Raw genomic sequence first — 22456 nt, forward strand, 5'->3', positions numbered from 1 at the left:
TAATCAACATAAAAGCAGGCTGACATTTCTACCTCAAACTTTCCATGCTTGTTAAAATACTTTGCTTGCTGAAGTATTCAACTGAACTAAATTTCATCTAACATCTGGCCATTGTATAAACACAGCAATGAAAACATGTCTTGTTGCCTCCACACTGGGTATAATTTTAGAAATCCAATTAGTGTTACATCCTTTGTGTGCACTTTTCTTTTTCTTTTCTGTTTCAATTAATTTTGAGCGCCTACCTGGAATTATAAGATTTCAAGTATTTAGCACACACATTTCAGCAGCATAAAGCAGCCAGATTGAAGAATAGGGCTTTATAGCATTTCCTCATGACTCTAAGATACTGTTTAATTGCTTTGTCCTTGTAATTCACACTTACTCGGTAGAGTGTCAAGCCCCTTAGAGCCCAGGGATGAGGTCACCGGGAAAGAGAAGTATACAGGATAGATAGGACATATTCGCAGCCACAGAATCTAGAGGGGGTGACAGGCATCTTGTTTCACCATAATATGACAAATCCTGTGAGAGATATACATTAATTTAGCTCCCAAAGATTATTCACCCATCATATTGGTTGCACATTCATAAATGACTATCTCCAGCCTTGTACTGAAGGTCTATAGCCACTAACACTTGAGAAGACCTGAAACCAAGAACCTAGGAGGTGCAAATAAGTACTCACTGAGCTAAGTACTCAGCACCCATGCATCTGGGTGGACAGGATTTGCCGAACACCCTGAGGGTAGACCATTTATTTAGCACTGCCAGTGAGATGTTGAAGTCTTTCCATTTAGCCTCACTGTGATGGTAGCTGATATGCTATAGTCTGCTTTGCAGATGTGGACATCATGAATGCTGTGTGTGCAAACCTAGTCTTCACTGTCTGTTTCAGGGCCTACCCCAGTATATACCCTGTAGGCGTTAACAAAGTACGAATGACTTTATGGGCCCCACCACCATTTGGTGTAGATTTAACTCAAATACCAAAACCTCCCGTTCATTTTAGTGGAAGTGCACAGCCTACAACTGAATTTTTAAACACCATCAAGTTTATGGTTTACTTTTAAAAACATTTGGATATTTATTTGTATGATCCTAGTAGTATGGTATACAACATAGGAAACAGAACCCGGACACACAGCTAACACTTTTATTAGATTTTCCAAATATTAGTCATTACAGTTTAAATCCATTTAACATTAACTCTAATTTTGCAATAATATTAAGTTAATAAATAATTGTAAATATAACCAGGCATTCATTTTATTTTTCTTAGTTCCTCATAAGTTGCAGGTTTATCGTGATCTGGGTGATAAAATGATAAATAATTGTTTACATATTTCCATAAATTGCTGTTTATTTGATCAAACATGAGAACAGTCTAGGAATACATTTCAATGGAATATATATGTTAGGTATATTTTTTAGCTCTTGAATTTTGACTTAAAACAGTAACACTATAACTGCTCTTAAATCTAGTGTTCATGGTATGCGTTGTATCATTTGTTGGGTGAGTGTTTTCAGGGAAGTTATGTGCCAAAAGTGAGTATTCACAGTTTTTGAGTTTTGAAGTTAAGTGCCTAACATTTCTTTCTGAGAGTTATGGGTTTGAAAGGTTTGTGTTGTTTAAGGTGTTCTGAAAAGCAGTAACACCCAGACATGAGCTCAAAAAGCTGACGTAAAGGAAGTGAGTTGTTATAGTACACTTTCAAAGAGAAACCATGCTTTCCTAAGATTTTATCCCATGAGTTCACTGGAGAAAGACGTAATGACTTTCAGGTCCAAGAGTCCACATTCATATATCCTGTGGTTTAATGATAAGAACCTCTCATAGTTTTATAAGATTGTCTATTTGGCTCTCTGTCTTCAATTGTCAGAGAGGTCATGTCTCTGTCAGATTTCTGATGTGGGAGGAAGGTGTCAACATCACACAACAAAGGGCCAGGCAAGGTCTCATGCCATCATTTTAATTAGTTCCCCGGTTTTGAGATTTCACTGCCATCAGTGGGGTTAGAGCAGTGCACACATTGCCTGGGTCCTCCTAGAAGTGTTGCGCTTTTGAAATTGACCTCTAAGAAATCAGCTCATTTCTAACATGCATGCTTTCCAGAGATTTCTAATCTCCTTATGAAATCTTCATCAGGGAGCAGCTCTGGCCAGCAGTGTCTCTGAGATGTGGAAGGACACTTCTCTGATGATCGAAAGGGAGAGAATTTATGAGTAGTGTCAAAGCACAGAAACAAGTTGTAAAATTACCAGTGACTTAGGCTACAGAAAACATTTTCTTATAGTGTGAAAGGGTAGAACATTTGGAAGAAAATGGAAACACACATTTAGAAGTCAGAGTCCTACATTTGAAAAAAAATCCTCAAAATCTTAAAAAAAAGATTCCTTTCTGCTGTGTTTTGACAGAATGTGTACTTTTCCAGTGTATGGACCACCTCGAAACTTGGGGGGTGACTCTGTTCTCCTCCTGAGGGAACAGACAGTTGGCGTTGTTCCATGGCTCGTATAAATCTTTTATGCCTTCCTGATTTTTCCTCTCTGATCTCTCTGCTCTGTATCTGCCAGTAGCTGTCTCTTGGGTACGGCACTATGCACTCCTTAATAAGAAGGGATTAAAGGAAAAGCCCTGATCTCCTAATATGTAGGATAATTTGGTGTCACCCACAAGGCAATAGACCCCTGCTGCATAGATGTCATTAGAAAGGGACAATTTCATTACTGTTTCACTGGCAGAGCCGTGAGTGAAATGCAAGACGAAGAGTGACGAGGCCGTCACTCTCTGCCCTTAAACAGTAGAATGTGAAAACATGCTCTTTGTTTCCACACCCACATGACCTTCCTTTGATAACACTCAAAATCACGCTTCCACTAAAGATTGAGCAAAGCAAAAATTAGAAGAGGTTATTGTTCTTAAATCCCAAATGAGAGCCATATATATGTACACACACACACACACACACACACACATACACACACACACACATTCAAACAGCATGCTTGCTGTGATTACCTACTGTGTGCCCAGCACTCTGCCACTGCTAGAAAATGCATCTCCACTTCACTGCTTTTCAGTTCCTACCATATTGGATGCTGTCCCTGGAAATGACTGAGAAAGTGAGCACACAATGCAAGCTGTGTAGCATAATAAAAATAATCACAGGCCAGGATTTTGAAAAAGTAATCAGAAATGTGCCCCACTATTCCTGGTTAACTGAATTTATTTTTGACCCGACCCCTAATTTGGTTTTAACCCAACATGTTTGTTGAAGGTTATCACCTTCCGACTGGAGCACCCTGATCTTAAGCCCATGTGGTATATTGTGAAAACACCGGTCTACGCCTTGGTTCTGTAGGTTCTGATCAGAGAGGAAGCTTATGTCTCTGGTGTAGTACATTCAAAGCCCTGAAATGAGGCCTATGCTCCCAGCATCTACCTCAGAATACGCCCGTGGCTCTGAGAGGCATATGCTGTCCTCGTGGCTGTCTGGGAACTTGCATATCAGTTTCCTAGCACCGAAGAGAATCAACTTTAATAGTGGTCCATTATCTTGCTGCCACAGACACAAAACTGCCATTAACAATAAGAAGTCACACGCAGCTGGAATTGTGCTTGGGAGAAGAAAGCCCTGATGATCAGCTATTTACAAGTTAGTCCTTGAAGAGGTGGCTCTTCTCTCTCCCACTACTGACTTTTGTTTGGTGAAATTGACGTTTACAGCACTTTGTCTAAAATAAATGTTAGGCTAGACTGCTATGAGTGTAGAAACTGGGGTTTCCACAGAGCATTCGACGGGCGGAAGGCAAAGCAGTATGGGAAAAACAAATGGTTCTAACAAATAAATCAGGCAGGAGGTAAATACCTTAAAAGCACGTACACTCTGTGCTGATGGGGCACCTAGGAGCTTTGCACAGAGGCTGTCTGCTCACACCTTTATTGGCAGCTACCTTGCACCTTATCTGCCATATATTTTAATCCACACCAATGGGTATTATTACACTCACAATGCTGACCATCAACAGATGTCATGGGAAGCATTAGCAGTTGGCACGGGGCAGGACTGGTTTATACCACCTAGAGTAAGCAGGATTTAGACACCAACAGAAAGGCAGGACTCAACTAGTCAAGTTGTCATCTAAAATATCTCAGCTAGTGTTTCAGTATAGGTGCCCAAATGGCAAACAAATTCCCCAATTTTGCAAATAAGCTTTAAAAGCAAGTGAAGTAGTTAAAGGCTTAGGCAGTTAATCTTTTGTGGTATCCTTAAGAGTGTGCACTGAAAACAGAGCAATCATTTCATAACAGAGGTTGCCCCTCTTGTGATGGTTGTAGGACTGTAAGTAGCAACCTTTGCTCCACCTCCCACCAGACTCCCCAGGTCTGGCTGTCCTGAACCTCAGTGGGTGGGTGTCCCATGTACAGGTTTCATTAGATGAAACCAACACATGGACAGAAGTTAATATTCTTTCCATTTCTTTTGACTTTTAGCTCTATGGTTTCTTGGATGCTGAGGGGGAAGAAGGATTATAGTGAATTGGGGTTGGGATCTGACAGTCAGCTATATAAATACGCATGATATATTAGCAATGGCAAGTGCTATTTTTAACTCCTCCAAGGTAGTTAATAAGTAAGGGATAGCTTGTGGAAGAACTTACTACATTTCTTCTCCTAAAACGCACATGATTCGGTGATGTGCTGCATTTTGTCATTTTTAAATCAATCTAATGGTGTCAGTTTTGAAGTGAGGATGGGCAGTACAAGCTTCCTCACAGAGATGTCCAATGCTCTGTTAAGTAAGACTTGATCAGATTTCGGCTCATAGTTTCAGTTATTACTAACAAAAGGAAAGTCAATACAGTAGCTGAATATTTGCTTCGAGGATACATTAAAAAAGATTTCCATTAAAATGTCATATTAATTATAGGCTTCTCCCCCCCATTGATAATAGTAAAATATGTGTTATTTAAGCTGTGTAACAAGATGTGAAACAAGAAACCCGCATATGTCTAATTTATAACAAATCTGTTTCCTTAATGGGTGGCAGGAAATCTGAGGCCAGTTCTAGGGAGTCTCTTCTGTTTTCAGTGCTGTCCTCTAGTCATACAGAAGATAATACCTCTCCAGACGAGTCCTTCCCCTTCTTCTCGTCTCCACGGTCAATGTCGATCACATGCACCACCCCGGGCTTCAGGATCAAGTCTTCTGTCTCCACTTGGCTCCGGTTGTCCTCCACCTCCATGTAGCTCCCTTTCGTCTGCTGTGCAGCTTTGCTGAAGGCTTCCTTTAGGCGACGTTTGAGCTCCACGTCAGGACAGAAGACATACTCGTAAAGTGCACCTGCCAGCACAGCGCCTATGATTGGTCCAACCCAATATATCTGGGGGAAAGATGGAGGAGAGGGGGGAAGGAGAGAAAGTAGTCTCAGGGGACAACCCATGGGTGTAGAATTTAACCGAGTTAACGTAAGGCAGCAACTGTGACACACACTTACACACACAAACATATATGGATTTTAAAGTAAATGAGAAAATACGCCAAGATTCACTAGATTTGCACATGATTAAAGAACATTTGAACACAAAATAAGAAAGAATAAAATTCTATTTTTTTAATATATTTTTTAATGTTCTGAATTTTAAAAAAGTTATTTGAGACAGGTTCTAGCTCAGGCTACTCTCAAGACTCATTTCATAGCCTAGGCTAGCCTTCAATTCATATCCCCCCTCCCCAGGATCGTGAGTTGATAGTAGGTCCTGTCACATCTGGGTTATTAATTTTATGATACATCTTAATGTAAAATAGCTCTTCTCTGGCTGCACAAGTTAAATATACAGTAGGAATTCTTTAAAGTGGAAAGAAAAATGAAGTTTTGGTGCCTGTTTCTCTTCTGTATCCCACATTAGCCCTGGACCTTGATTTTCTGTATAACCAGGATCATGGTTCAGTTTTATCATTTAGAGTGTTAGTTTTTCATTATGCATGATGAATATAATCCCAGTCTGGCCACTTAGAGGTTCTGTGAGTGCTCCCATTTTGAGAAAAGGTCTCTTATGTCCCAGGTTGCTTTGAATTCACCTTGGTCTTGAGCTGCTAGTCTCCCAGTCTCTTCCTCCAGCGCTGAGGTTACAGACCTACCGTGCCCAGAGTGTACGGTGTTGCAGAGAGAACTCAGGGCTTCCTACGTGTTGGCCAAGCACTTTACAAACTAAATTATAGCTCTATAATTATACATGATTTCACTTCTATGCTCAACCTTCTTTATCTGAAAAGTAGAGGCTATAATATATCTCACAGTCTGTGAAGACTAAATGAAATAGGACCCTGAAGGACTTGATAGTTTGTGGCTCCTGGAAAACAGTTCAGTTCATGCATCCTGGATAATTTAAAGCTGTATGTGACTATCTTGCCTGTTAGTTTCCTTATATCATTCCTCTTTAAAATGTGATTTCATTGCATGGGAAATGCTATGGGTTCTCTCTCTCTCTCTCTCTCTCTCTCTCTCTCTCTCTCTCTCTCCCCTCCCTCCCTCCTTCCCCCCCTCTCCTCTCTCCCTCTATATACTACTTTAGCGAAAACCTGGACTAACTTTAGGGATGGCGGCTGGATAAGGATTAGTGAGTGATTCTTCAAGGGCTCAGTAAATGATATATTTCTATTGCACCAGGGATGCACTGAGAATGAACTAAGCTTTCGATCTGATTAGGATGCAACATATACTTTATAGTACATGCACCCTATAGAGTGCTTTAGAACACATGCATGCTATAGAGTGTTAGGCATTCATTCAGTAGATCTACTTGGAACTAAACCCCTTGTTTACTGAGCACTCTGACTGGCTGTACTGAGCACATTTCTTCTTCCATTAATAACCTTTGATGTGGATATTATTAAAATATGCACTCTTCTGCCTTGGACTTGACACTTTGAGAGGTAACAAGTTTATTTTAGATAGCGTATTTGGCAAGTGATTGAGTTGAACTGTCAGCGTTGCTCCCTTTTACTAACATAGTGTTTGCTTTCTCATTTGAAAAAACAAAACAAAACAAAAATGACTGTCTTCCTTAAAGCTCCACCTGGAAATTAGCTGCACTTGGCATCTTCACTGGAAACCTGAAGGAAGCAGAGCCTTCTGCTGAGGCGAGCACATAGGCCCAGCAGGGCAGTGGCCAGCAGAGGTTCTGGACCAACCAAGCTCTTATCTTAAACATGAAGGAGCCCAAAGGAGACTTTATCTGCTCTGTGCCCTTTCAAAGGAGAACCGAGGGCCCTCCTCTAAATGCCTTTGCTTTCTGTTCCCTTGGTAAGATCTCATTAGGTTGGTGTTACCTCACAGGCTTCAAGTCCCATGAGGGAGAACAGCCACCCTCAAAAAATATCTACCCTTTCCATAGCACTCTGGAGGAGACATCAGCTCCATGTTCTCAGAAAAGAATTTTGGTGCCAAATTGCTATTCCCAAACTGAGTTCTGTGTATTTTAAAGTATCTTTCAATTTTTATGATGAATTTTATTGCTGAAAATAGAAAAATACATAAACTACATAAAAGTGTTTAAAAAAAAATAAAGCCTCCTAAACCTTACATAGCTGAACTTAAACCTGTCCACTTGCTGTAAGATCTATAAACTTCTCAATACACTTTTCCATTTGGTGGCTGGAGAAATGGTTCCATGTATAAAGTGTCTCCATGCAAGTGTAAGGATCTAAATTTGAGTCCCTGAAACAAACATAAAAGTCAAACACTATAATGCATGTCTGTAACTCCTCTGCTTCCTACAGGTGGGTGGAAACTAGCAAGCAGAGATAGGAGAATCCCCAGGAGCTCGTGGGCCAGCCAGCCTGGTGATCAGTGAACAAGATACCTTCCTGCAAACAAGGTGCAAAGTGCAAACTTTCCTCAGGCTACCCAAGGTTGTCCTCTGACCTCCTCATGCCATGATACATCTGTGCCTTGCACACACACACACACACATGCATGCATGCACGCATGCACGCACACACACACACACACACACACACACACACACACACCATACAAGGAAAGTAAATTCATTTTTGTTAACATAATAAGCCTTTTCAGAACTATCAGTGGGAAAATGTCCAGTCCAATGAATGACACTGGGGATGAAGACTTTGCGAGTCATCGATGCAAACATACTCAATAAAATTCTCACAACATGAATCCAAGAACACATCAAAACAGTCATTCATGATGATCAAGTAGGCTTCATTCCAGGGATTCAGGGATCGTTCAGTATACAGAAATCAATCAAGGTAATCCATTATATAAACAAACTTAAAGGAAAAAAAAAACACATGATCATCTCATTAGAAGCTGAGAAAGCATTTGACAAAATTCAACAACCCTTCATGGTAAAAGTCTTGGAAAGATCAGAAATTCAAGGCCCATACCTAAACAAAGTAAAAGTATGTAGTAAAAAAGTATAGTAAAATATACAGCAAACCAGTAGCCAATATCAAACTAAATGGAGAGAAACTTGAAGCAATCCCACTAAAATCAGGGACTAGACAAGGCTTCCCAATCTCTCCCTACCTATTTGATATAGTGCTTGAAGTCCTAGCCCGAGCAATCAAACAACAAAAGGAGATCAAAGGGATACAAATTGGAAAAGAAGTCAAAATATAACTATTTGCAGATGATATGATAGTATACTTAAGTGACCTCAAAAGTTACATCAGAGAACTACTAAGTCTGATAAACAACTTCAGCAAAGTGGCTGGGTATAAAATTAACTCAAACAAATCAGTAACTTTCCTCTACTCAAAGGATAAGCAGACTGAGAAAGAAATTAGGAAAACAACATCCTTCACAATAGTCCCAAATAATATTAAATACCTTAGTGTGACTCTAACTAAGCAAGTGAAAGTTCTGTATGACAAGAACTTCAAGTCTCTGAAGAAGGATATTGACGATGATCTCAGAAGATAGAAAGATCTCCCATGTTCATGGATTGGCAGGATTAATATAGTAAAAATGGCCATCATGCTGAGAGCAATCTACAGATTCAATGCAATCCCCATCAAAATTCCAACTCAATTCTTCATAGAGTTAGAAAGAGCAATTTGCAAATTCATTTGGAATAACAAAAAACCCAGGATAGCAATAACTATCCTCAACAATAAAAGAACTTCTTGGGGGATCACCATTCCTGACCTCAAGCTGTATTACAGAGTAGTTGTGATAAATACTGTATGGTATTGGTACAGAGACAGGCAGGTAAATCAATGAAACAGAATTGAAGACCCAGAAATGAACCCACAGACCTGTGGTCATTTGATCTTTGACAAAGAAGCTGAAACCATCCAATGGAAAAAGACAGCATTTTCAATAAATGGTGCTGGTTCAACTGGTGGTTAGCATGTAGAAGAATGCAAATTGATCCATTCTTATCTGCTTGTGCAACCCTCAAGTCTAAGTGGATCAAGAACCTCCACATAAAACCAGATGCATGGAAAGTAATAGAAGAAAAAGTGGGAGAGTCTCAATCACATGGGCACCGGGGAAAATTTCCTGAACAGAACATCAATAGCTTATGCTCTAAGATCAAGAATCGACAAATGGGGATTCATAAAATTACAAAGCTTCTGTAAGGCAAAGGACACTGTTACTAGAACAAAAAAACAACCAACAGATTGAGAAAAGGTCTTTACCAATCCTACATCCGATAGAGGGCTAGTATCTAATATTACAAAGAACTCAAGAAGTTAGACTCCAGAGATCCAAATAACCCTATTAAAAATGGGAGTGGAAGAAAGGGGAGTAGGATCAGATATGAGAGGAAAAGGGTCAGGAACTTGTAACAGAGGTGTGTAGCAATTGGGGATGGGAAATGGGGGCAGCCAGCAACAATTCACAGATGCCAAGAAAGCAAGAGTCTCCCAGGACCCAACAGGGATGAGATTAGTTGAACTGCCCTACAAAGGGGAGGGAGAACCTGTAGAGACCATATCCAGAGCCCAGACAAGGCTCTGTTGGGGGATGGGGCCATCCACTCTTCTTAAAACTTTAACCCAGAATCGTTACTGTCTAAAGGAAACACAGGGACAAAGAGTGGAGCAGAGACTGAAGGAAAGGCAATTTAGAGACTGCCCAACTTTGGGATCCATCCCACATGCAGACACCAAACCCAGTCACTATTGCTGATTCCAAGAACTGCTTGCTGACAGGAGCCTGATTTAGATGTCTCCTGAGAGGCTCTGCCAGAGCCTTACTGATACAGATGAAGATGCTTGCAGCTAACCATCAATCTGAGCATGGAGTCCTCAGTGGAGGAGTTAGACACAGGACTGAAGGAGCTGAAGGGGTTTGCAATCCCATAGGAAGAACAGCAACATCAACCAATCAGACACCCAGAGCTCCCAGGGACTAAACTTCCAACCAAAGAGTACACATGGAGGGATCCATGGCTCCATACCCCATATGTAGCAGAGGATGGCTTTGTCTGGCATCAGTAGGAGGAGAAGCCCTTGGTCCTGTGAAGGCTCCATTCCCCAGTGTAGGGGAATGGGAGGGCATTTAGGTGGGAGTGGGAGCATCCTCATAGATGCAGGGGGAGGGGCAGTGGGAGAGGAGGGAACCAGGAAAGGGGATAATATTTGAAATGCAAATACATAAAATATCCAATAAAAAAAGGGGGAAAAGGACATTGTATGTGTGTCCAATTATGTCTTAACAAATCAATACACTTTTTGTGTAAGGGAATTCATGCAGTCGCAGTGTAATATTTTCCTCCTTTCCTAGGTCACGCCATCCTTGAGTGGCTGTGGCTGGATCCACGTGCAAAAGCCCAAAACCCAAAGACAAATAGTATGTTCATAACTTTAAAAAAATATAAAATCACATTCACCATATATTAATGGCAATAAAAGTTAACTCTATTTGCCATCTGCCATATTTATTTTTCTAGTATTTTGTAGGTTATTTAAGTTAATATATGGTGACTTTCATAATTGCCTATGAACCAAAGAATAGGAACTCTTTTGTTGACAGAAACGATTGAAACAGAACCATTTGTCTCTCACTACTCTGGGCCCAGATTAACAAGAAGGCTAATCCTGAGATTAGAAAGTACACCTTCTTGGGCGTCATTTCTTTTTCTAGCTACAGCTGTAGTGACAATGGCATAAACATTGACATCATTTATGTGGTACTGTCCGCAGTTTATACGCTTCCAGCTCCAGTACTAACTGTAACAATAATTGCATTTCGCTTATGCAAACTAAGATGATAAACACCCTTTTTATAGGCGAAGCATTTACACATTTCTTTTCTCCTTTAAGGAATCACTTTATTTTCTATTGTTGCTACGAAGGCTTTCTTTCAATGATTTAAGCAGTAATATTCAGCATACATTTATGATTTAAATTTATTCTACATGGGAAACCCATAAATATTCGGCTGTACTCTGTCAGACATATCTGACGTTTCGAAAACTCAACTGTTAGTGAAGACCTAGAACAGAACACTATGAGATCTGTTGCAGCAGGCCTCTGCTGGACTTTCTCTACTCCCTGTGAAATGAAATAACAAGTTGAGAGTCCGAGTTGGGTGGAAAGCAAAAGAAACTAGTGAGCTAAGTTATGTTAATAAAAAAAGAGGCTTTTGGATAATTGTTCCCAACCTCAGAAAGGTGGGGCATATCAACTTAGTAGTTACCCAGTGGTTTTCCCAGTTTCCCATGATAACTGCAGGGCCAAAGGATCGAGCTGGATTCATGCTGGCTCCGGTATAATTGATCTACAATTGGAAAAAGAACACAACCTCAGACATTTTGGTAACAGGGCTCGTAACAGGTGTCATTTGCTGTAACTTGCTGTAGTCTCCTCAGAGGAACATTGAGATTTAGCCACTTTGTAGTTGCAAAGTCATAATTCTGTCAACAGATATGACTGGATCTGAGTGAGCTGTGTGTTTTGTGGCAAAATCTGCATGGATACACGGGTATATTCAGCTAGTTGGGAGACTCATTTTTCTCTTAGCATGTATCTACTTGTCAAACAGTTTACGCTAAAGTAAACAACAGTCGTGAAATAATCTAAAAGCTGTAGCAGTTGGCACTGGTCAGGTTACTAGAACCAAAGGAAGTGTGAGCTGTAAACCAGCATCTCCAGGCTGGCTTCAGGGCGAGGATAAACGAGATCAATCAATTATTCAAATAGACTTAAAACTTACTGCAAACAAATGTCCAATTGCAACGGAAAACCCAATTGCTAAAGCAACGGAACCAGTAACATCAGTCCGTTTGGAATCACAGCTGGCAAAAATGGTGAATACCAGCTGGAAAGTGATTATTAGCTCCACCAGGAGCCCATGGCCAGCAGTGAGGTTTCCATGAACCTAGAGAGAGGGAAAGAAAAGCAGCCAATCAGAATGGAAGGGGCCAGGTCTGCAGAAAGGCATCCGTATGCACGGCATGTTTTATCTGCAGAGAAAGCCGTGGTTAGCTGGAGTCCTCCACCAACCCCACACAGAGATTTCCATGCCTTCCACCTCCTAAAAAGAAGGAGTCAATTTCCATTCATTTGGGGCCATTACAGATAATCACTTTCACAGGGACTGAGTTTTCAGTGAGTGTTGTTTTTAGCAACCCAAGCGAAATGCGTTAGTGTGGCACTTAACTTGTAAAAGATGTCCTTAAGAGATTTGTAATGCTACAAGGCAATTATTAGACCCATCGATTAGATTTAGGTTAGCTCATAGGTATCTGAACCAAAACACAAGCCAAGTGGGTAAAGCCGGTCCCGGTGCTGAGCTAACGAGTAAAACTGCGAATCGACAGTGAAATATGGGTGAATGAATATAGATGTATTCTTTTGTTGGGATTTCTCTGCGTAGCCCTAGCTATCCTGGAACTTGTTGTGTAGAGCAGGGCGGCTTCAAACTGGCTTCTGTTTACTGGGTGCTAGCATGATTATGTAGATCATTTAATGTCCCCTATGTATGAAGAGCAACGAGTCCTTGTCCCTGCTATCAAATACATAATTGTAAGCTCTTAACATACAAATACAGTCAAGCCAGCGATGCTGGCTTATACCTTTAATCCCAGCACATAGGAGGCTGAGACAGGACGATTGCTCCAAGTTCAAGGCCAGCATGAGCTAGATAATGATTGTGAGATCCTGCCTCAAAAAACAAACTTGATGTTACTGGGATAGGAGAGAAAGCAAAGCAAAGCAAAATATTTTGAGCAGTTTTAATCCTGTTCAAGTCACTTAAGAGTAAATAATTATGTTCTCTTGATACGTGTTCCATATCTACACAGGGTTTCACTCTGTAGTCCTGGGTGTCCTTGACTCCTGATTCTCCAGCCTAAACCTCTCAAGGGCTGACATTATAGGCAATCTCCATGTCTGGCTCTTATGTGATTTTTTTTTTTTTCTTTTTTGAGACGAGTTACTGGGTAGTGCAGACTGGCTTTGAACTTGATATACATCTGAGGATGACTTTGAACTTCTGGTTCTCTTGCCTTCACTTCCCACATTCTGATAGTGTTGATATGTGCCACCAAACCTCACACATGTGGGGATGGGAATATAACCCAGGACCCCATGCGTGCAGGCAAGCGGTCTGCCAACGGAGCTATATTCCTAGCTCTGTAATCCTGTTGTATTATGAGTGCCTCTCAGGCCACCTATCTTTCGGCAGAGTTTGTGCGCACGCAGAGTTCTGGCACAGAAATAAGAACAGAAGAGCTCTCACCGTGGTGACTCCCAATCCTCCCACCACGCTGGGGGGTGTGACCAGGTAGAGGATCCCAGCTCCGATGATGGCCCCCAGGCACTGCGCAGTGATGTAGAAGACGGACTTGGCGATGCTGATCTTTCGTGTGCACACCATGGCCACTGTCACCGCTGGGTTGATGTGGCCACCGCTGATGTGGCCGAAGCACTGAACCATGGTGGCAATGCTGAGTCCAAAGCAGAGGGAGATGAGGACCATGTCCACAGGTAGGGGGTTCTCTGAGCCACCCCAGTTAATGGTGGATCCCACGCTGAGCAGAACAAAGATGAGCATGGCCAGGAACTCTGCTGTGACCGCCTTCCAGAAGGCTTGAGTCCAGACGCCTTTGAAAGCCACCATGATGCTCTCTCTGCTGCAGGGAGGTCCACACTTACTGGAAAGAAGAACATAGGGAGCATGAGAAGCCTCCAGTGGAAGGGACATTGAGGACTGGGGGAGGGGGTCAGGCCTGCGGTCTCATAGGCTGGAGATGGTTTTCTGAACGGTCTTTGCAATCCAAGAAAGACTGCTTCTAAAGTCTCCTTAATTGGTAGACAAGAGGTTGTTATTCCAGTCTTCTGTGATTTCCTATTCGCTGGACGGTAATCTGAACTGTCCCTAGAAAGGAAACTGTCTCAGCAAAGTTCCTAAAGAGATGAAGAGTAATATATGTATTATTTAACCGAGGTTTTGAAATTTCTATTTTTCGCGTGTAGTTTTGAGCAGATATCAGTTTAAGGGGACGGGGTGGGGGAGGGTGCTGGAGAGATGGCTCAGCGGTTAAGTGTAGTGGCCGTTCTTCCAGAGGACCTGAGTTTGGTTCCCGGCACATACACGGTGGCTGTCTACCACCTGCGACTCTGGTTCCGGAGGATCCAAAACCCCTTTCTGCAGTTTATGGGCACCGTGCCCAGGTGGCACGCAGCCACATAGCTGGCAAAAACAGTCATCGTGCTCATAAAATGAGATAAAGTGAGTCAATTTTAAAGTGTCTGACTGATTCCCAGCATCTGTTGTGCATCTCTACACTGTCTGATGTCCACTGCAGGGAGAAACTTCCCTGATCAAGGTTAGGGTAGCCCAGGGATTGGAGTGAGAGATATGGAGATGGTTGGACAGGGGGACGATTCGAGTGGCTATGATTATATTTCATTATGCAAGCACACACCTCTTAATTTTGGAAGAAGAAAGAAAAACATCTTTAAAAGGCAGATCTCTTGCAATTTTGTATTTTAGCTTCAAAATGGCATTTTGAAAAAGGTTTCGTAGAAGCCTGTACTCACTCTACATGGCAAGGACGTGTGGATTTGGGGATTCATTAGGAGCTTCGGGAACTGTCTTTTGGGAAGGTAAATTGGTGGAGAGCAGAATTGCTTCTACTACTTGATGTGGACCTTAGGGACAGGCAGAGACTCAGTTGGGACAGGGACACTCCCTGCTGTTGCCCTGGGCAAGGAAGAGACAAGCTGCAGGCAGGAATAGCATCAGAGCCAGAGGGGCATCTGCGCCCAGCCCCTGCTCTGGGCAGATCTGGGCTTGTAGCGCTGGGACGTGACAATCTCAATCCCCAGGGGGGAGCCTGAGAAAGGCGGGGCCGCGGGCACTGCAGGCTGGTGCCAGGCTTGCTGGCAGTGGCCAGGTAAACACAGAGAAGTAGGTATCAGAGGGTCAGGCAACAGAGGGGAGAGACTGGGGTGAGAGATGCTTTTCAAAGTGTTTGGTAGGCAGGACGATGCTCCACAGACTCCATTGTCCCGAAGCAACAACGGGGGTTGCTCTCCAACACCCCCTCCCAAATCCTGGAGTCTGGAGCATGTGCGCCAGTCCCAAGGAGTCTTCCTATCCACGGGTACAGAGCTAGGAAGGTTAGGAGAAAGAGGGGGTGTGGCAGAAAGCAGTGCGGAGGCTCTGTGGGATGAGTTACAGAGCTTCTCATGGGGGACTGGAGCACTGTACGCCCCTTCTTGAAGAGCTGTGCAAGTGGGGAAGGGAGAGGAGGGGGAGGGGCTTGGAATGTGGTCAGGAAATAGGAACTGTAAGGCAGCTTTGGGAACAGAGTTGCTTTGCTCCTGCAATCTGCCTTCTTTACTGTATTTTAGATCTTTGGAGCAGAAGAGGGTGGGGTTTGAAGACACTAGTGCTATTGCTTACTCTGGACAGAAATTGTTAAATCCCCTTTTAGAAGGGTAGTCAGCCCCCTCGCCCCCTGTTATTCCCTTACCTAAGACTCCCATCTTTTAATGAGACAGACAGGCAGTGCTTAGCACAGACGACTATGTAGGGGTCTGGCCCAGAAAACCAAAGGTTCAGGGAGGGTAGAGAATTGTTGTAACTTTCCAAATATACTGTGAGGTTCTTACCTTTTGAACATCATTCACTGGCCTAGGGAGCCTGGCTTCAGTGTGGGCAGCTAGGAAACCCTGTATGACTTTGCTGTTAGTCTGACCAAGGGGCTTTCCTTCTGACTTGAAAAGGGAAATCACATGTACCCTAGTCACCCACCCAGGGGCCACCAGCTATACACAAAATATGCCCTGCCCAAGAGCTCCTCTAAGCAAATTGCGTAATTATGAGAGACCTCAGCTGGGACAGCGTTGATGTATTCCTTAGAGGTACATGATATAGATTAAAAAACAAAACAAAACAAAACCTAACAGCAGCTGGGATGGGGCAAGGAGGGCACTCTGGGGAGGCATTAGAAAAGTCTCAAAGAGAGAGAGAGAGAGAGAGAGAGAGAGAGAGAGAGAGAGAGAGAGAGAGATTCCGAGAACTCACATTGAAAAGGAGTGAGGACAGTCACTTCGGAACTCACCAGCTGTCCAGGGTTGTAGCCAGGTGGCAGAGGGGCAAGGTGCTATCACAGGTGCTGTCTTCTGGGGTTTGATAGGAAAAAAAGAGGAGGGGACCGAGCAGGAAGTGAAGGGAGCTGGGTGGGTAGGAAACAGTCCCTGCTGTGGTAGCACAGCACCCAGGAGAGGCGGTCCTGGAAAAGGCCAGCCTCCCTCCAGCACCCTTTGTAACCTGCTCATTCACACACACACCTGTCCCCCTCTCCAGAGGGCTGATCAAGAAACCCGGTTGCTCTTTGGACCTCAGTTTTTCATCAAAGGAATTAAAAAGGAAAAGCGAAGCACCCAAGCCTGTGAACTGTAAATAGAAACTCTAAAATGACTCCAGCTCCCCTTTTCTTTAAAAACCCCACAAAAATCTGATCTCCCAAACAGCCTCAGCTAGCTATGGAGCCCCAAACCTTCTAGTATGTATGCACCTCTCCGACTCAGCGAGGGTCTCCCCAGCACTGCTCACAGCCCCGAGATCACCATCCATGTGCCCTGATGTGTTTACACTCATAGGAAATAGACCAACATACTTTGTGTTTGCTGTTTTGTTTCCTCCCAGAACAAAGCAGGATTAGCTGACATGAAGGGGTTGCAGTGAAGTGGACACATTACTTCTTAATGAATACATTATTTCACCCACTCCTGGACAGCTAAGTTTCTGGGTGAGTAATCTTCTAAGGAAAAAAATATTACAGAGTAATTTCCCATGCTAAAAAGCATCCCCTATTCCCCCTTCTTGTGCTTCTCCTCTGCATAAGCTTAGCCCCCAGGCTTAAAGAAGCCCCCACCTGTTGATTCTGCCTGGGAAGACATGGGTCTCCGTAATGAAAGAGTTTCATCTTAAAAAAAAAAAAAAAACGCTCAGCATTGTTCCCTGAAGGCAAAGAAGGACTTACCCCCACCGCCTCGCTGCAGCTCCGTCACTCATGCCTTCCCTGGCCGGAGTGCAGCTCTCATTGCCTGCCCCCAGGCTCCAGTGCTCGGGAATCAGATTACGGGCACTTGTCTGATTGGGTTTTTGGAGTGTAGGGGTGGAAAGATTCTGCACCATGTGGCAATCACTAAGTTATATTTGAACTAGAAATCGTCCCTGTACCTGATCACTATAGACACAGGGCGGTTCACAAATGCAAAGAAAGCACTTGAGACCGTTTTTTCTTTAGCTGCTCATCTTTCCAGTGGAACTTCCCTAAGTGCTCATTTGGGTTATTCCAGTCACTAAGGAGTGAGGAGAGTTTGCCTGGTTGGCTCCTTGTTGAAACTGAACAACATTAGAAGACGTGAGCTAGGTACTGACTTTCAACATTTGAAATACGTGAGCTTAGAAGTTAATCATAATATATGGCTGTAACTCCACTTACACTATCTGCTCTCTGCGTTCAATAATGATAAGGATTATCATAATGAGTTTTGGATATTAAGCAGCAACTTTTAAAAACACGAAGGTTAGACAGGGACAGATAAAATGGACTGTTCGGAACCGGGGGCTAGGACTGTACATATACTTTGCCGTTCTCTGTGCAGAATGAGTGCAGGACACAGTTCTGTTAAGTTACACAGGACTGGAGTTGGAGCAGAGTGTGGGACCTGGAGTTGGAGCTGAGTGTGGGACCCCTCCAAGTGCATGACTGCATGCCCATGAAGCTGACCCCATTCGGTGAGCTGCAGAGGAGGTCAGAAACAGGTGCAGGTCCCACCAGATCACCCATACGATATTTTCCTTAGACACCTAGGTGCATAGCAAAGGAGTAATCTTAACCTCTGCTTTATGATTGTGTCTTAATAATTAATCAATGACTCCTAGTCAATATAATGAGTACCAGGAATTCATTGTTCAACTCAGCAACTAAAACTGTGATATGCTTTTACCCATTGGTCCCTCTGGTTCTTATCTCTTTCTCTGTTTCAGATTGTACACACAAACATACACACACACACACACACACACACACACACACCACACACACACACACACAAGCACACATACAGACACACACTCACACATACATACACACTCACACACAGACAGACACAGACACATACCACACACACACACACAAGCACACATACAGACACACAGTCACACATACATACACACTCACACACAGACAGACACAGACACACACACGCACGCACGCACGCACGCACGCATGCACCCACTTCAGTGTGCAGTAGGGGAAGAAAACATTTAGAAGTGGCATACTCTTAGACTTTTTCATTCGTCTGAGTTTTGTGCTTGAGACAGGGCAATGTGTTCAAAGCTCTCAGTTCTCATTAAAAGAAGGAGTTCCATTTTTAAACAGGCATTTCAGAGGCTCACTTCAGGGTGTTTTCTCAGTAATCCTCAGGTAACAACACTTGCATGGACCTCCTCCAGAGTCCTGTTGCTCAGTGATTGTTGTTAAACCTCTAAAAAACATGCTTCTGGAAGACAGAACATTCTGACTGAGAGGGGAGGGAGGGTTTGAAAAACCTCCAAGGAACATTTGATCATATTAATCATAATATAATGACTCCTGAAGTTTACTCTTTAGATTTTTTTAAAGGTGTGTGTTTTCCTCCCTGACTACAAGCCTTGGCTCTTTAAACAGATATGCTAAACGTAACCACCTTGAGTATGAGGAAATGGAGCCAGGACGTCCATGACGTATAGGAACTCAAGGAGTCTGGTTGGGATCTGTACTTTATGAACACACACTGCACTGAGGTTAAGGTCTCTGCAGAGCCAGATGCTTCTTAGGCTGTAGGGTGCTGGGAGGACATTTTTGCCTGCGCTCATCAGCATGCTGTGCAGGGCCTCTGTAGTTCCCGTTACCACCTCACAAAGTGCCAGCAACACTTGGTTGCCACGGTTTCCCTTTTCTCTGGCTGGCTGGTGTGTTGACAGTCCAGTTCCTAAGGGTTGGCTGTTCCCATCCAGGGAGAGGCCACCCTATTTGGCGCCATCTCTATATTCATTGGTACTCTGCAGAGTTCCTAAGGTGGAACAGGGGTTAACTCTTTATCTCCCAGAGGTGGATTTTATTGGGCATGATAACCCCATTTGTAAGTGAGTTGACTCTTCTGATCGCCCAGGAACAGTCTCAGGTTGGTCCAAGAAGCAAGCTGCTTGCGTGGATATAGACAGACACTTCCTGTGCCTGTGGACACGGATGCAGGAAAGTGAAGGAAGAAAGCTCCACGTGCTGGGGTGACGCTGTAGAGGGAGGAAACAACAGCTTCTAAACTCAGCTGTTTGAATCTGGATTTAACTGCAAAGACAGTTGCAATTAATTTATTTTCCCACATTGGGTATTTAGAGCCTACATCTTTTAAAGGTGGAATAGCAGGGGGTGGCTTAGGAATGCCGTATTAGTATGAGAAACAGAACTTGATCCTCGCCACTCACATCAGAGTCACGCACAGTGGCACATGCTGGGCTCACAGTCCCAGCACTGGGCAGGCAGAGGCAGAAGAATGTCTGGAGCTTTCTGGGCAGCCAGTGTATCTGTGCGCTCCAGGGTCACTGGGAGGCTTGTTTCCCAGATGAGGAGCAACGTGAAGGCAACTTGTGTTAACATTTCTTCAACAGACTCACACACAAGTGTGCACACACGTGCATGCGCACACAGATGCACACAAGGACATACACAGACACACACAGACACACATGCACACAGACACACACCGACACACATACACATGGACATATACAGAGACACATACAGAGACACACACAGACATACACACAGCCAAACATACACACAGATATACACAGAGACACACAGACACATAGAGACATACAGACACACACAGGCACGCACACAGGCACACATATACACACAGACACATATACACACAGACACACACAGACACAGACACACACATACACAGAGTTAAAATTGGTCTTCTGTGCTAGACTACCTCCTGCAATTTTAGTTGACAAGCCTCATGATATTAGGTTAATAACACACAAGGAAAATTTAGAAACAGACAAGCAATGTCACAAACCCTGGCTGATGGACGCACCTGGCCTCTGAGCTCTTAATTAAGCACTGCACTGTTTTCTTTTGGTGCAGAGGCTTCTGGACTCTTCCTCTATCTTTACTCACAGAAATTTAATGTTTTTACGTGTGTTCAGAGATTAAAGATCAAGACAAAAGGGCACACACACGCACACACACAAAAACACACTCACAGAACACATACACACAGAGAACACACATACAAACACAGAACACAGAACACATGCATGCACACACACACAACACACACACAGAACACACACACACACAGAACACACGCACACACACACAGAGTTACAAACACACCCACACTCACAAACACAAGTCAGTAATGCACTGACTGGAGGAGAAGACTCAGTCTCGTCTAATGAACGTTATTTTCTTTTTCACAGTCTTGATGTCAAAGTCTCTAGAACTCTTATGAATCAGTGTACTCATTAGAAACAAACATATAAACAAATCAACAACCACAGCTTTTATAGCCATTGAAACAATCACAAAAGGATTAGTGAAGCTTTGAGCTCCCATCAGAGGTGTTGTTTTATGGCCATAATTCAGGGTGATTTCCTGCTCCTCTTCCCCTCACAGAGGCAAATAAAAACAGTGGCTAAAGGACCGCAAGGGTTTGATTATTCTGCTCAGCTTGCTGACGTGGAGGGGAGTAAAACTGCTTCCCAGTGAACCCAGAAGCTTTTAATTTTAACCTTCCCTTTCCCCACACCTCATGGATGGAGTGGGGTTTCCCAGTTGATAAAACAGTGCATTTGCCTGTTCAGCTCCGCAAGCCAGCTTTGCCTTGGGAGCTGTGCTCTGTTGACATTTAAGGCAGGAATTCCCTGGGAAAACGGTCAAGAGATTCTTTTGGTGTGGCTGGCAGACCTCCAAAAGGTCTAGAGTTCCCCTGCCCAGGCAAATAGGGAGAGAGAACAGGAGGGAGGGAAAGAGAAACAGAAGGACTTTATTGAGTGACTCTGTTTCATCTGCAGCTTGTACAGAAAAGAAGAAATGTGGCTGGGTGACTGGATGCTTTTCTTGCCCCTTATCTCCTACCCGGCTAATATGACAGTGCAGAGTGTGGCTAGTCCTTTAGACGCAGCTTAGACAGCAGGGGAAAATTTGATTTGCTGGGAAGCCAAGACCTCTGCGATCTTACTGAACTGGACCAGGTTTAATAAATTAGCTAGTCATCCAAAATGCGGAAATTGCTCCAACTTTGAGTTAATTTGCCTGTATTAGAGCTAAAGCATCATGTGGGCGTTCGCTGTCACCTGTAACAGTTTCCTTATGGATTTAACAGACTAACAAATATGGTTCTAGTTTCGAGGATAGAGCATGGGCCGAGGAGGGGGCACAGTCCCCAAAGCAGTGGTGTGCAAGCATTTGGGCCCAAGTTTGGATCCCCAACACTTATTAACAACTGGGTACGGCAGTGCCCCTACAACCCCAGTGCTGGTTAGCAGGAGGGGAGGATCCCAGGGCTTTGTGCACAGCCAGCTGAGCCTATTAGTGAACTGCAGGTTCAGCGAGAGACCTTATCGTAAAAACAAGGTGTAGGAGAACTACTGAGGAAGCTGCCTGATGTTGACCTCTGGTCATTAAATGCACACACACACACACACACACACACACACACACACACCACATAAACAGTCCCCCTCCCCCAGTATATAAGAGCAGAGCAGACACTCAAAACTCTGTGCACAACATGATAGGGCAGGCTAAGCAGGAAAAAAAAAATAATAATCTTTTTTTTTTCTTTAAAAATAATGCTAGAATCAGGTCATTTCCCATTGCAAACTCAACACAACTGATCTGCAGCAGTCACGGGATGAGGCGTGGCTTGGGTGAGCTTGAGGTACTCAGG

At 43.5% G+C, this 22456-nt stretch overlaps 1 protein-coding gene across 12 annotated transcripts; it reads right to left on the bottom strand.

Annotated features, from left to right (window-relative positions):
• Positions 1-1142: 1142 nt before the first annotated feature.
• Positions 1143-17582, bottom strand: Aqp4 (aquaporin 4). Of its 12 annotated transcripts, none has more exons than XM_087592172.1 (6): positions 17485-17534; positions 13728-14142; positions 12201-12365; positions 11685-11765; positions 5127-5387; positions 1143-2197 (listed from the first exon to the last, which is right to left on the bottom strand). In XM_087592172.1, the coding sequence occupies exons 1-6, from the start codon at positions 17514-17516 to the stop codon at positions 2132-2134; spliced, it is 1020 nt and encodes a 339-aa protein (XP_087448298.1). In that variant the 5' UTR covers positions 17517-17534; the 3' UTR covers positions 1143-2131.
• Between the last annotated feature and the right edge of the window lie 4874 nt (positions 17583-22456).

The sequence above is a fragment of the Rattus norvegicus genome, chromosome 18, assembly GCF_021556685.1.
Source record: "Rattus norvegicus strain SHRSP/BbbUtx chromosome 18, alternate assembly SHRSP_T2T, whole genome shotgun sequence".
Classification (NCBI taxonomy): domain Eukaryota; kingdom Metazoa; phylum Chordata; class Mammalia; order Rodentia; family Muridae; genus Rattus; species Rattus norvegicus.